Genomic DNA, 16,056 nt, shown 5'->3' with positions numbered 1-16,056 from the left:
ATCCATTTAAATTACAGGTTGTAATGCAACAAAAAAGGAAAAATGCGAAGGGGGATGAATACCTTTGCAAGGCACTGTAACAACCTCATGGTAGCAACACAACATGGTAGCAGCATAAAACATGATAAAAACATTATTGGGCACAGACAACAGCGCAAGGTGCAAGTAGGTAGAGACAACAATACCTCACACAAAGCAGCCACAACTGTCAGCAAGAGTGTCCATGTGTCACACCCTGGCCTTAGTTATCTTTGTTCTCATTATTATTTTAGTTAGGTCAGGGTGTGACATGGGGAAGTATGTGTTTTTGTATTGTCTAGGGTGTTGTATGGTTAAGAGGGTTAAGGAGAGTAGATGGTTTAGTGTTGTGTGTAGGTGTCTAGGAAAGTCTATGGTTGCCTGAATGGGTTCTCAATTAGAGACAGCTGGTTATTGTTGTCTCTGATTGGGAGCCATATTTAAGGCAGCCATAGGCTTTAGCTGTTGTGGGTAATTGTCTATGTTGAACGTTTGTTGCTTGTCCCTGCACTTACGTCATTAGCTTCACGGTCGTTTGTTGTTTTGGTTTGTTTTGTGTATAGTGTTCGTTTTCGTGTTTTTCCTCTCTTCTAATAAAAGAAGATGTATTTTGCACACGCTGCGCCTTGGTCATCTCTCTCTCCTATAGACGATCGTGACACCATGATTGAGTCTTTGAATGAAGAGATTGAGATAAAACTGTCCAGTTTGAGTGTTTGTTGCAGCTCATTCCAATCGCTAGCTGCAGCGAACTGAAAAGAGGAGCGACCCATAATCTAGCATGGGTAGGATGGTCATCTAAATCAGCATTAGTTTGGCAGCTGGGGTGAAAGAGGAGTGATTACGATAGAAGAAACCAAGTCTAGATTTAACTTTAGCCTGCAGTTTTGATATGTGCTGAGAGAAGAACAGTGCACCGTCTAGCCATACTCCTAAGTACTTGTATGAGGTGACTACCTCAAGGTCTAACCCCTCAGAGGTAGTAATTACACCTGTGGGGAGAGGGGCATTCTTCTTACCAAACCACATGACCTTTGTTTTGGAGGTGTTCAGAACAAGGTTAAGGGTAGAGAAAGCTTGTTGGACACTAAGAACGCTTTGTTGTAGAGCATTTAACACAAAATCCGGGGAGGGACCAGCTGAGTATAAGACTGTATCAACTGCATATAAATGGATAAGAGAGCTTCCTACTGCCTGAGCTATGTTATTGATGTAAATTGAAAGGAGCGTGGGGCCTAGGATCGAGCCTTGGGGTACTCCCTTGGTGACAGGCAGTGGCGGAGACAGCAGGTTTTCTGACATTATGCACTGCACTCTTTGAGAGAGGTAGTTAGCAAACCAGCCCAAAGACCCCTTAGAGACACCAATACTCCTTAGCCGGCCCACAAGAAAGAATGGTCTAAGCACCACAATATTGCTTAGAATCGAGGGCAATGGTGACATATTGAGGACCTTTAATTAAGGTTGCAGTGACATCCATAACCTGAGCGGAAACCAGATTGCATACCCGAGAGAATACTATAGACATCAAGAAAGCCAGTCAGTTGATTATTGACAAGTTTTTCCAACACTTTTGATAAACAGGGCAAAATAGAAATATGCCTATAACAGTTAGGATCAGCTCGATCTCCTCCTATAAATAAGGGATGAACCGTGGCTACTTTCCAAGCAATGGGAACCTCCCCATAAAGGAGAGACAGGTTAAAAAGGTTGGATATAGGCTTGGCGATTATAGGGGCAGCAACCTTAATGAAGAAAGGGTCTAAACCATCTGACCGAGATGGTTTTTTGGGGTCAAGTTTAAGGAGCTCCTTTAGCACCTCGGACTCAGTGACTGCCTGCAGGGAGAAACTTTGCAGCGGGGCAGGGGAAAAAGAGGGAGAGGCATCGGGGATAGTCGCATTAGAAGGGGTGGGAGATGAGGAAATGTTGGACGGGCAAGGAGGCATGGCTGAGTCAAGTAGGAATCCTGACTTAATGAAGTGGTGATTAAAGAGCTCAGCCATGTGCTTCTTGCCAGTAACAACCACATCATCATGATGACTGCTAGCTAAGATTTTTAAAGTATGATGTTGACATGAGTACAATCAGTCCAATCAAAGCTACTGTACATATAACGTGATTTGACGTCATTTTATCTGTGGCCAATGACCTTGAGCCTTCTTGGACGGGCACTTCTAATGTAACTCTATGGCAGCACCCAAGGGGCTAGAATTTTCTAGCTCTACCCTTAGACTTGGCGGTGACGTAGCGTCCCCATGAGTGACAGAACACTGAGCCAGTCACGGCGCAACACTCTGTATTTTCCTCTGGCTTGCCGCACCACCACAGAAAGCACTGAGCTAGGCTGAAACACCTGCATTTTGGAGCTGCCTTACTCAACGAAACAAATAAGAGACCATGTTTGTATGCGGCTTTATTAACTCAATGATATATCTTTTTTTTTTTACATTGTTTGAAAACTGATATGTGACACGTATTAATGCCAAAATAACATGCAAAACAGGCAAGCCCCTAAAAAATTTTGGCTCAAAATATGAGCCTTTTGCCCTGAATGACGGGTCGCCACTGGCTAACGTCATAGTCAACATAGCTATTAGAAGTTACGCATTAGTAAACCCGCTACAATCACGTAGTACAGTATACATTAAGTCATTTAGCAGTTACACCGGCAGGCCCCGGTGGCAATAAATTAATAAAACCAAAAGCTTACCTTGACTTGGAAGAGTTCCAGTGTTGGATAGCCTCTGTTTGAGCCGGGTGTTTGAGTAGGCTACATTAGCTAGCTGCAGTAGCTAGCTAAGTAAATAAAAGTAAAAGTGATTTAATTTTTTATTTTATTTAGCTTGCTCTTTCTCTTTCTTTCTGCTACTTCTCCTAAATTTTTGAATATATGAATTTGATCAAAACTGTTCAACTAACATCTTTCTCTCTCTTTGAGTCAACTACTCACCACATTTTATGCACTGCAGTGCTAGCTATCTGTAGCTTATGCTTTCAGTACTAGATTCATTCTCTGATCCTTTGATTGGGTGGACAAGATGTCAGTTCATCCTGCAAAAGCTCTGATAGGTTGGACGAATCGTAATAATTACAGTGTATGTCTATGGAAGGGGGTGAGAACCATGAGCCTTTTTGTAGTTAAGTCAATGTTCCCGGAGGAGGATGGAAAAGTAGACCTTCATTGCAAAACAGTATGTTTTAATCAGCTATATGGTGACATGAATATATTTACTATAGTTTTATATAAAAAGGATAACTTTTTTAAATATAAAATCAAATTCATGGAGTAGGATGGTCCTCCCCTTCCTCCTCTGAGGAGCCTCCACTGTCAATAACACTTTACTGCTCGGCTGCGAGGCTATATTGGTCATACAAAGTATGTAGAGTTTGCTCATTCTTGGCTGAATTACATCATGATGCATCAAGATAGAATTGTTGCGATCAATCCCACTTCTCTTCTGTGTCAACCACTTGCGTTAGGCCTACATTAAACCTGCATGTACGCAACATAAGAACATTGTTGTTTATTTTGCAGTGCAGTTTTGGATTGAATTCAGCCTTCTGCCTGCAATGAAGCCAGTAGTCATTGCGTTCCTGTATCTGTAAGGCTGTATCAAACCACCCAGGCTCAGCCAGCGACAGTTAAAGTTAACAGAGACCTCCACTCCCCAACGTACTATAAGTCATGTGTGCCATAGGGGTCCATACATCAGGGGTTCTCAGTGAAGGTGGCATTCATCCCTAAACACTGCAAAATAAAGAACATCATAAATATGTCTTTCTCCTCCGCACCAGTGAGATGTATCAGACTGTGGCTAAACACACGGTGGAAAGGCCCCCACTGACACTTCTACAGCCCGCCTATTATCTGCCCGCCATGTCCCATTTCAAAAGGCCCCGTGTTATCCCAAATGGGGGATGTTGCCGTTTTACTTTATTGTATGTACTGACATTCTGAAGGGATTCCCCCAGAGATGTCTTAAGCACATCGTAACATGTAACCTACAGGTGTACTTTTGTTATATACAGTATGTCTGCCTGTACAAACGTTTATTTTGTATGTGTGTGACATAGAAATAATCGTGGCAGTCTTTCAAATGGACTTCTTTTATCTCTTGACTGACACAGTTCTGGGAGTGAATGCTGGCTTCAATCCTTTTATCCCAGTCTGAGAAGGAGTTTGGAGACGACCAAACCTGCTGAGGTCCAGGCAGTGCATGCTGTCGCACACCTGGCAGTCATTAGCCTGCTGAACTGCAGCCTGATTGGCTCATAGCAGAGGTTAATCACCATGCCCAATGGACCACGTCCTACCCAGAGGTGTCTGGCTGTAGCCCATTCGCTCGCCTGCCGCTGGGTGTCATCATGGAGACAGACGAACATATGGACACACACACACACGTATGTGCACACACACTCACCATTTTTTACTTTACAAGTTGTCAATGATTATCATCGCTGAGGTGGATCATACTGTATGCATCTCTGTTCATTTCTCTAAACTAAAACCTTAAACCGCAACCCAACAAAAGGTTAATAAAATATCTGAATAATACTACCGCCTCTCACCTAAATCATCTTTAGATTTTAGATTCACAACATAACGTTGAACACCTTAGCATTTGATTTACAGACAGACAGTTTTCTGCCTGCCTCCCCTCAGTCAGAATGCAGTGCGGATGAGTGTTGGATGAGTAAACTGAGCTTCAGGAGTTAGGAGTATCAGGGATCCCATCTCAGTGTGAGGCTAGGACAGAGGGGTCACAGCCGAGCTAGAGAATCCCTCCTTTGCCAAGTCCTCCTCCAAATCCCCACGTCAAATACATCTGAGGGTACTGTCTGATTCCACCAGGGATCTTCCCATTACCATATGGAGAAATCCCAGGATTTAGGGAACTTGGCTGGTTGAAGAGGAAGGATATTTAATAACGATTTAACAGTCAGTTGAAGAGTAAACATAACATAATAGGGCCTTTCTCCAACGGAGAGGATTTCGGCATACATGCGGAGAAGGAGAGCGTTGAGCTGTAAACCTCACTTGTGTCCGTGCATATGTTCAGTAACTCCCACACCGCTTTTTAACATAGTTCTATTTCAAAATGTTCTGGAGATTATGGTTTTATTCAATACTTAAATCACATGTAACGTTAAAGCACAACTGCAATGAAATATACTCAGACACACATTTACTGACCCAAATACAGCATGGTGCATGCAAGCAGAAACCAACATGACATTTGAATCCTTGCAAAGATTCTATTCATAATGTAGTAAAATAAATAATCGTAATTTATACTGTAGTTAGTACACCTATGGGCATTTGAAAGTTAAGGAAACTCTAAATAGCTTATAAAGGATTAACAAGTAGACTAAGCAGTTACATAATTCAATACTTCAATATGCATTGTTAATATGTCAAATGTTCCCCCTGGACCACTGTGGTACAGGGCCACCACTCAGATCCATGTTGAAAAGGATGTAAGCCATTGGTCAAAGCCCTTCTGTAGTCTGTGTCATGTAATCAACTCTGACCCCTGACTGATGGCTCTGACCCCTGAGAAATAACATGTATCTGGCACTATCTCATGCCTGGCCGTCCCCCGCAAACACTCTCCCCGACCACCCAGGCCCCCACGCACGCGCACGCGCACGCGCACACGCACACGCACACACACGCACACACACACACACACTCGCACACTCGCCCTCTTCGAGCCTTCAAAATGATCTTATTAAATAAGATTAGACACAAATCTATTATGAATAACATCTGTCCACAGATTGGCAGTGTAAATGGTTGTTCCATTCCCCTCCCTGCCCCTTTGTAGTAAAAATGTATTTATTCCCATCTTTCTGATCACTCTCCCTCTTTTGCTCTTTCTATCAGTCTGTATTTCCTTTCCTGCTCTTTCCTCCCTCCATCTTCCTCTAATAAGACACCTAACAGGGTCTAAGACCTCATTTTGAGGCCCATACTGTAAACGTTGATAAATGAGTGTTATCAATCGAACGTGTTGACGGAGATCATTACAATGCCATTTGCAGGTCTAGACTAAATTACTGTACAGCCCACTATTTCAGTTGCAACCCACTATTTCACCAAGCTAACAATTTCAGTCCATTTTATAGACTGTTCCTTTGTATTGTTTACAGAGAGACGTAGGTTATAGCAATTACGTAAACGTGATTCACAATGGAGCGAAAACCCCCCCAAAAAACGAATTTTACAAGCTTGTTCACGCATGGTTCAGTGGGAGCTGTGTAGTTATGAGTTACAAGGTCAGCCCGTAAATACTCTTTCAGCAATGTCAACGGTATTTGTAAAGTATAAGTTAAGCAGCATTGTTGACGCCAGTTTAAAGTATATTGTAATATGGGCATGGTAGGCATTGTCCTTTTGGGGTAAAATAAGACATTACATAATGGGAAAATACGTGGGAGAAAAGCATTAGGGAACAAGAAAGTTAGCTGCACACACTGACTCATATTTAAAAGACAGAACAAGTGAAAATATTTTCACAAACACTGTATTCCCTTGCTGTAAAATTGATACTAAGATGCTGTTTCATGTTTATATGGATGCAGGCTATTGCCAGTACAAACATTCTTAAGCACGGCTTCAACACAAAAGAAAAGGGAAGAGTAGCACAGACTCTCCGAGACTTCTGCGTCAATCCCATAATACTGTGTCATCTGGAAATGACTATTGCCGCATTCAGATGCTAGTCGGAACTAGGAAACTCTGAATTTCTGACTTGCTGATTCGTTGAAAGCCGCACGTGTATAACTACAACCAGTTTGCAGGTCGGAAATGTCAGAGTTTCCTAGTTCTGACTAGCACTTGAACGCGTCATTAGTCACACCATGAGAAGAGAACCAGGCCAATTTCCCTTCTTCTCCAACTACTCACTCACAAATATGTTTTGAATAACCAAGATCTACATTGCGAAGGATTGATTTAATAGCTTTATTATATTGTATTTATTATGCTGTCTGGATACTAAATAAAATAGTGTTGGTGAGTATTACTCAGCCTCTGTGCTTTGGAAATCATTAAAATAGGGGGGACAGTAATAAATGTGACAATTAGTCCTTGCTGTATATGATTTAGATCAAGGATTAGAATCCTATATTTCTCTGGGCAATAATTGCACTTCTTTCAAACCAAGTCATTTCCGTCTGGCTTTATATTTAGATGCAACCAAGGAGCTGGCAGTAAAGCAAACATTACCTAGCAAAGCTCGACATTGTTTATGATAAATGGGCACACTTGTGCATCGGTGGACTACAGCTTTAAATTAACATCTGCGGTATCCAATGGGTGCGTGTGCGCGTGTTTGTGTGTGTTTGTGTGTGTGTGTGTGTGTGTGTGTGTGTGTGTGTGTGTGTGTGTGTGTGTGTGTGTGTGTGTGTGTGTGTGTGTGTGTGTGTGTGTGTGTGTGTAAGTGAGTGTGCATGACCGTGCTACTTTCGTTTACGTGTCTTAACAAACGCGTCTGTCTGCGTCAGTGGAGATTGTACTATTCCAGTAAAGCCCCGACCACCGATGCCCAAAATAATCCAAAACCAAACCAAAATGTCATGCTATCTTTTGCTACAATCTGTTGCTTCTCAGTACAATAAATACAAATTGAAGAACATGTCGCAGATTGTTTGGGATTCTGAAGTGGAGGTGCCAGAGCAGAGGAGAACAGAACATAGATAGCAGCTTTGTTTGTGGCCTGGTTGGTTTTGGCCAATGTCCTTGAGAAGCAATCACACAACTATTTGAGAGAACAAATATATTTATAGTGAACAGCAGGCCGATTAGATTTCTCCACTCAGAAATCTAGCAGTCCGAGCGCCGACGAGCCTTCCTTCCCTTAACTAAAGCCCACTGTAGGCCCAAAGACGCCTATTCCGGCCCTGAAGAAATAAACAACCACTGTTTCACCCATCGAAATAGCAAAAGGTTACAGTATGTGTGCGTGAGGGAGAGAGAGAGGAGGAGAGAGAAACAGTGAAAGAGAGAGAGGGAGGGAGAATACTATGAGTGCAAATAAATCACTATCCCTGTTCAAGTGTCCTTTTACATACACTGTCGACAAACATACCTGCATTATCCCCCCTTGAAACGTATCCTACATGGTCCTTCTCTGCACTTAAACAAATCTTTCCTTGTCAAATACTGACTATAGGGAGAAGGAAGTCAGTGCCTGTGCGGTCAGTATTAAACTCTGAGAGGTAAAAAAGGGATGGAGTTATCCAATCTTCACAATGGGACATATAAACCTGAATTTAGTCTCAGCGCATAACAAAAGAAATCGGTTGACCTCTCCCTATAGCGGTACCGTAAAATCCATTTCTGTAGCCCACAGAGAGTGTGCACCTAACACTTTAAGAGGCAGACTTCTTAAAGTAAATCCTGTCGTCACATAATCCAAGGCGTTTCCACAAATTAGATATGACAATCGCCTCACTCTCAACCCGACCACACCATTTTGTCCAAAAATCTGAACGCTGCGAAACACCCTTCCCGGCAGCATAAATGGCTGTAACGCCTTCGGAAAACAAACAGAAATCAATCTGAAGTTGAAAAAAGGACATTTAGAAACTGAAGTAGCTTCTTATCAGAAGGGGCTACAAATCTGACGAATCACCTCAATTGGAATTGTCAGACCATCTCCTCTCAGAGACCTTTGATTGCTCGGGAACTTTCTGGAATGTTCCAGTAGTTTTCCAAATCTAACGAATCCAAGCGTCTGCCACAGTTTGAAGCATATTTAGCGCTCTTGAAGAAGCAAAAAGTTTAACCCCTTATTCAAGGACCAAGTATCAGTTGCGGGAACACTTTACTGTACGTAAATATCTGTTATGACATGATACTGTTAAATGAGAATGAATTTCCAAATCTAACGAATCCAAGCATCTGCCACAGTTTGAAGCTTATTTAGGGCTCTGGAAGAAGCAAAAAGTTTAACCCCTTATTCAAGGACCAAGTATCAGTTGTGGGAACACTTTACTGTATGTAAAATATCTGTTATGACATGATACCATTAAATGAGAAGGAATTTGGACTGGATAATGTCAGCAATGTCTCCATTTTAGATATCAGGCAGTAGTGGCAACATGAATTCAAGGCTTATCAAGATACACAGATACAGCTCTTTAATAGTACCTGTAGTTGCGTTTCTCACTATCGATGTGAAAACGGTCGTACAGGGAGAAGGCCTGGTGTCCGTCCCAGTCGGTGAGCTCCACACGGAGGGCATACTGCCTCTGGCTGGTCAGCAGGTATACAAACTCATTCCCCAGCCAGTGCTCTGCAGAAACCGTCCCAAAGCCCTGCGACAGAAGAAGAAAAGCAAGAGGAGGCCAGAGTCATCACTAAGGCCCATAGGGAATCTTACTGTAAATTCCGGGATACAGGATAGAAGTCATTCCCGATCCCTTCCAAGGTCTTCCTGGAAAAGATGCAATCTCTCCACCATGGAATTTTTTTCTAACATTTTTGTGATGTCATCATCAAGGACTGCTTCAGGATTGACACCTAAACAAATGCAACACAAAGCATGAAACCGCACATGAATAACCCTCCCTGTTTATGAGAGCGTAAATTGGGACCAGCTGAAAAAGGCACACAAAGCACCTTTTCCACCCTTCCTCTCCCCACCCAAACCAAACGCGTAATAAACCCTCTTTATTACACAGTCCATAAGAATGACAACAGATGCACACAACGCCACGTATGCCTTCTCAACAATTACACCGTTTAGATATGATCACAATGACTCCCATTGTGGATAAAGTGCTTTTGACAGCAGCAGTAGTAACACACTTGCAACGGGGAGAATTAGAAACTAGGATGACATGATGGCTCAAAGAGACTGGTCTGGAGCTCTGGACTGTTCCATTAATGATTTGCGGAAGGGTTGGGGGTGGGTTGAAGGGGGAGATGTGCCGAGAGCCTGTGATGACTAGGAGAATGGAAGGAGGAAAGTAAACATGGGGCATTCCTCCAGCCTGAGACATGTCCTGCTGTGTGGGTGGAAGGAGAAAGTGGCTGGGCCACGTCCTTAACTCAATCTGACTTCCGATTGATCTGCCTTTTAGCGCTGTCCAAGGCCTCCCCTTGTGATTCCGTTTCACCTCTGGAAACCTGGCTTGTGGTTGGGATGGTTGGACTCAAACAGTAGTGGTTCCCCCTTATTGTTCCACACCAGAGTGTTCATTTACATGCAAACTTGGCTGAATGCATCTACCAGGAATTTCAGAGAGGAGGTTTGAAGTATTGTTGCTTAGAGAAGTACACATTTTCTTAAAACGATAAAGATTGATAGAAAGTGCTCTTTCATAAAGTTTGCCATACATTCTGACAAATACTAACTTAGACAAATACTTACTTAATAAGGTATTGCAAATTGTCAAATTGTGTCTCATACCGGTTAAAGAACGCATGCACCATTTCTTATCCTGCTACATATACTCTATCTAGTACTGCTAATGTAATTATAAACATTACGGTCATAAGATCACATACTTGACGACTAATAGTAGGGGTCACTGCCAGAGTGCTCTCCATCCTCCCACAAAATAGGAATAGCCCAATGAAGTTCGCCCAAAAGATTTATGAATCCTTCAAGTGTTTTGAATTTACGTGCAAAAGCCCACAGAGACCAACAGCAGTGAGTTGAATCACACAATAAAACAATATCAATCACTTTCAGGCTCTTCAAGGAAGGGTCTCTGAGGGAGGCAAAGGACCACACCGATGGTGTGCCAGTATTCTGTGGCGGTGCTAGGGTCTGTGATGATTCCATTGCCACTTGTATTCCACGCTCTCCGTGCTTGGCTAGGGGTGCCATGGCTCCCTCACCAGCTGGACTTTCTGTCCGTACCTCTTTACCCTACAAATGAGCCCAACCCTTTTCACCCTTGTCAAATCTATATTTACCCTCTGCAGATCATCTACTACCATGTGCTCAGATTGGTAATTAAAACACCCTCCACATTTAATCTGGTCTCCAGCTGCTGTGATACCTACGTTATGTGAGTATACGCTACAGCTAATTGGAATGGCAATGGGGGTAGCTCATCGCTCCTAAAAGCAAAACAGAGCTTAGCCTCTTAGTACACCAGTCGATATCTATTCCCGTATCGAACGGACGATGATGATCACAACACCTTGCACTGTGACGTAAGACTAAACAAATGTATCGTTTTCGGACTGCTGCTGTCCTGTTTGAAATGAAGAACAACAGTGTGTCACGGCCAAGGGTTGGGTTGGATTTCGCGCCAGCCTCCGACACCCAAGCTGGAGTCTCTAATCTGAGGGCTGAGGAATCCCTCCCTGTGTACAGATGTACCAGAGATACGGCTGGTGATGCCGGGTAGGACACATTTTGTAGGAGTGTTCCACATGGGCCTGGCCACTCTTGAGAATACAAGGGAATCCTGCCTCACTCTTTTTCAACATGTTAAATCAAAGAGAGAGAGAGGCGAGAGTACACCCATTTGTTATGATTTACTGTGCCAGAGGATGTGTGTTGGAAACAGACTCCTCATTCATGCATGGCTTTATCTTGTGCGCGTGGTGCTTTAGAGTTGGGCTGTTTGTTATTCTTCTCGTCTTACCGTCTTGTACTCCTTCCACGTTTTCTGGAAGTCCACGCTGCCATCCTCTCTGCGCTGGATGATCGTCCATCCGCCGCCAGCGGTCTCCATGTTACAATGTACCTGTAAACACACATTCACAGATGGTCATTAAGTTCTCAGGCTGCCTACAAACACAATCTACATGCTCTTATCTTACAATTTAGAGCACAAATATAGACATGATTGGTTAAATATGCTGTTGTGAACCATCATTCTAAAATACAGCTGGCCTAACTAGTGATTCCTTTCTATGAATCATCGGTTCCAGGACACAGTCCTTCTCACGTATCATCAGGGCGAACTATTGTGAGTCCTCCTCAAATGTAATCAATGTGTCCTGATCCTCCAACAACTCCCAGGAGGTGACCCCAATCCCAGGCCTGGTGCAGATACAAGTGGACGGGGCCAGTGGAGCAGGACACATACCAGTGGACACCTGGATGGAACATGACCCTTAACCCTTGGCCGCTGTGTAAGCTGATAACAGGGGTATCTATCTGCTGTGGTGCTATTTGTTTGAGTAGTGGAGAAGGTCTGGAGGAGGTCTATCACCTCGGACAAGATCCCAGCTGAACACACAGTGCCCAGTCTGGGTATAATTAAGTAGGTATACCCCCTGACAGAATTATTCTCCGAAACCAGACACGAGGCTTTCTCCTTTCTCTCCCCCTCATCCCTCACTCCTCCGCCAACCTCCCCCCCCGTACCTCCCTGCCATCCGTTTGAGGCCTGGCAGCACCCTGTGTAGGTGGTGAACACCTGTTTCACCCCCTCCCCCGCCACCCTCTTGTAAACCCTGGCACTCATCAGGCTGCCAAGTGTTTATTTTGAGCCTTCGATTATTCCTGAAGCACTGAAGCAGCCAATAACTATCATAGCCCCACTTCACTTGCTGCTCTCAAGTGGGTCAATGTCTTTGGCTTTCTTGGACAGAGTTGAAGCTCACTCTAGTAACAAAAACACGCTAAACTCCATTAAACACCCATCAAAGAGCTGCCTAAAGAGATGAAATGGTAGATATTTTTACATGGCAGTCTCTATATGAAGTTCTGTCTGGCTGCCTACCTTTTTGGTCTCCTGGGCATTAATATGTATGGTGTAGACCCCATTCTTGTAGAAACCAGCCTGGTACAGATCGGCACAGTCCCGAAACTTCTTCTCTTCGTCCACCCGCTTCGTGCTGTTTGGGACTACTGAGGAAACATGAGATACATATTTGGTATCACAACTTCAGGCTGTGGAAATTCAGGCTGGCACTGGAAACACTTCAGAAAATAGTACTTCTAAGCTAAAAAAAACAGTTGCTCAGAGGTGGTGTTTGAATGTTAAACTGCCACAGTTAAATTACCTTCAGACTGTCAAACAATCTATCAACAAGTATCAACAAGCAACTTCCATATGTCATTATTTTCAAATTATATATTTGACTGACAGGTGTCAATGAGGTTAGTAAAAGCACTATGTTCAGCACTTGGTCACTGTTATCTATCCATTACCAAAATACACTGACTATTCCAAACATTAGGAACACCTTTCTAATATTGAGTTTACAAGATGTCGAAACCGTTCCACAGGGAGGCTGGCCCATTCTGTCTCCAATGCTTCCTATCGTTGTGTCAAGTTGGCTGCATTTACAGTACATCCCTGTTAGTGAGCATTTCTCCTTTACCAAGATAATCCATCCACCTGACAGGTGTGTCATATCAAGAAGCAGATTAAACAGCACGATCATTACACAGGTGCACCTTGTGCTGGGGACAATAAAAGGCCTCTCTAAAATGTGCAGTTTTGTCACACGACAAAATACGACAGATGTATTTTACTTCAGCTCATGAAACATGGCACAGCACTTTGCATGTTGCATTTATATTTTTCGTTCAGTGTATATACAAGTATGTCATTTTTGATCCCGCTATTTAAATAAATAATTGACGACCTTTAGTTTCATGTCACATATGAGCCATCAAGCAGTGGGGTTTTTGTAATATCAAAACCGGCAGTGTCCATTTATCATGATTACCATCTTTACATTCCAGAAAATGAATATGTAAGTAAAGTGACACAGAAGCCGAACTACACGGTCTCTGTGTGGATATCCATATAGCTCATGATAAAATCAGAAGGTGACTGGATGGCTTATTAGCAAGACAAAAGCAGTTTGTCAAGTGGATGATCTCCCGCCCAGAGAGAGGGCATCCGATTTTGACAGGCCTGTTCAAAGAGGCAGCTGTGTCTATTTCCATCTGTATATAATTATGGCGGCAATATTTTTGAAACCAAACAAGGGGCCTAGGACAAAATACTACAAGCTATACATTTCAAGTTCCTGTTATAACAAGTGGTTTATATTTACCCTCCAAGTCCTTGTTATATCGATGGAAATTCCAATTCCAAAACGAGGGGGCGCATCTCAGTTTTCACACCATTGTTTTTACTATTGGGATTGTTTACGCAAAGGGGATGTCACTGGAAAGCGAAACGTGTCAGTGATCCTTAGACTCCACTTTGATCCCCCTTCCTCAGCTGAACAGTCAGTGGAGACACAGGCTGTAGGTTAGGCATATTATTTTGGCCATTTTGATGAAGTATTGAGTGTCAGCGACAAGAATATCCCACCGTGACAGGTTGACAGAGTAGGACCTTGCTCTGCGGAGTCTAACACAACTAAAGGCCGGCCCTGTCGTGACGCAATTTACCTCATACGGGGAGATGGCAGTACGCATTAGAGGTGGGAGAGATCGGTGTCAAAGGGGAACCTTCTGACTCACAGTCTGTCACAGCGAGGACAAATTTTACAATAAACGGTGCAGTCAAAATCTACCAGAGACTGGTGACTCCCTGCTATAGGAGAGGCACCCTTGAAGAGCTTGCAGCCTGGCTCTGAAAATATGAGGTATTTCCCAATATTTATTTACTGACACATTTTTTTGTGGTTCAGTGGGGACTTGTATTCAGCAGGGGGTTCATGTGAAAAGCACAGCAGGGCTGGGTGTTTGCATAAATCAGTACCCTTGCCAAAATGAGCCCAAATGGTCCCAGAGAGGCTGTGACGCAGATCTAAAAAGACTCTCATGAACCTACATGGACCCAAGCAGACCCGAGAGGCCCCTCAAAGACCCCTGGGGATTGAATAGGTCCCTTTATACATCTCACTGTGGACCCAGAAGGCACCTCATGGAGTCAAATGGCCACACGTGGACACAAAGGAACCAAAATGGACTGTGACAGATCTAGCAGACTCAATTAAATGTGAAAGGATGCTAAAAACCAAATAAAATTGACTCAAACCCGCAAACAAATATCCGAGGGAAAGACAAGCAAACCAAAATAGGGTCAATAGAAGTCTGGAATAAGTCCATGATAGATGGTGCCATTACACACCTCATGGATATTCTCTCTACTTGCTCCAGAGTATCTTTGCAGCGTCAGGTGTCACTTCAAGACAAATGAGTATGCTTAAACATGAGCATAGTTCAATCACAAAAGGCCTTAATAGAATTAATAGAAAACATCTGATGATTTACTGTACACTATGTACAATCAACACTGTAAATGCCATTTTGAAGCATTTCATAGGACTCTGAGCTAAATGCGGATAATTAAAATAAGATCATATTCCCTCCAGACATGGCTTTCCCGGCTGTAAAAATGATTGATGGCATTCATTAGGTGGGATGATAGAATAGTGTGAAAGAAAATCGTATTTAGCGGCCAGAGATTTTGAAGAGCGTTCCAACACTGAGGTCAATTACCACTACTAACGGTATTTGGCTCAATGCTCTCTCGAAAGATTTAGGTAATAATGACGACCCAAACGTGAGCTCAGTGGCATCTGGCTGCATCAGAGATGGTTGGATTAGAGTTCAGAGCATAGTACAGTGGAAAAGGTATTGAAGAGTATTTCTGTCTGTAATAAAACATTTTTGTGGGGAAAAACTCATTCTGATTGGCTGGGACTGGCTCCCCAGTGGGTGGGCCTGGCTGCCAAGTGGGTGGGCCTATGGCCTTCCAGGCCCACCCATGGCTGCATCCCTGCCCAGTCATGTGAAATCCATAGATTAGGGCCTAATTCATTTATTTCAATTGACTGAACTGAAACTCAGTCATATCTTTGAAATTGTTACATGTTGCATTTATATTATTGTTTACTATAAATAAGCCTAAATATAAGTATATAAGTATGTTTCTGGACAAACTTCAGTAACAATGTTTATGGGCATTTTAGCATCTAAACCTCCTTTTTTTAAATGTTCCCCATAGTAACTGTCAGTGATGATTTGAATCTGAGCATTAAAGGAAATGCTAGGGGTCAGTTTTCAAAACAGAGCCTAACTCGAATAGACGCCATCCAATGGCACGAAAAGCTAACCTTTCCCGAACGAAAACACAAATCTGTTTGGT

The 16,056-nt window shown here is 43.1% G+C and overlaps 1 protein-coding gene across 2 annotated transcripts in view; it reads right to left on the bottom strand.

Moving 5' to 3' along the window:
* LOC120022754 (angiopoietin-1-like) overlaps positions 1–16,056 on the bottom strand; it is a 56,708-nt gene that overhangs the window by 14,164 nt on the left and 26,488 nt on the right. Inside the window, exons 5-7 of one of the 2 annotated variants that reach the window (XM_038966746.1) lie at positions 12,721–12,848; positions 11,635–11,736; positions 9,179–9,345 (exon numbers count right to left, since the gene is read on the bottom strand). In XM_038966746.1, coding sequence (XP_038822674.1) covers positions 9,179–9,345; positions 11,635–11,736; positions 12,721–12,848 — 397 coding nt within the window. The remainder of the gene's footprint in view (positions 1–9,178; positions 9,346–11,634; positions 11,737–12,720; positions 12,849–16,056) is intronic. The other variant, XM_038966747.1, reaches the window with a different exon arrangement.

This window comes from Salvelinus namaycush, chromosome 27, assembly GCF_016432855.1.
Source record: "Salvelinus namaycush isolate Seneca chromosome 27, SaNama_1.0, whole genome shotgun sequence".
NCBI classification, from domain to species: domain Eukaryota; kingdom Metazoa; phylum Chordata; class Actinopteri; order Salmoniformes; family Salmonidae; genus Salvelinus; species Salvelinus namaycush.
This window is presented reverse-complemented; position numbering and strand designations above follow the sequence as displayed.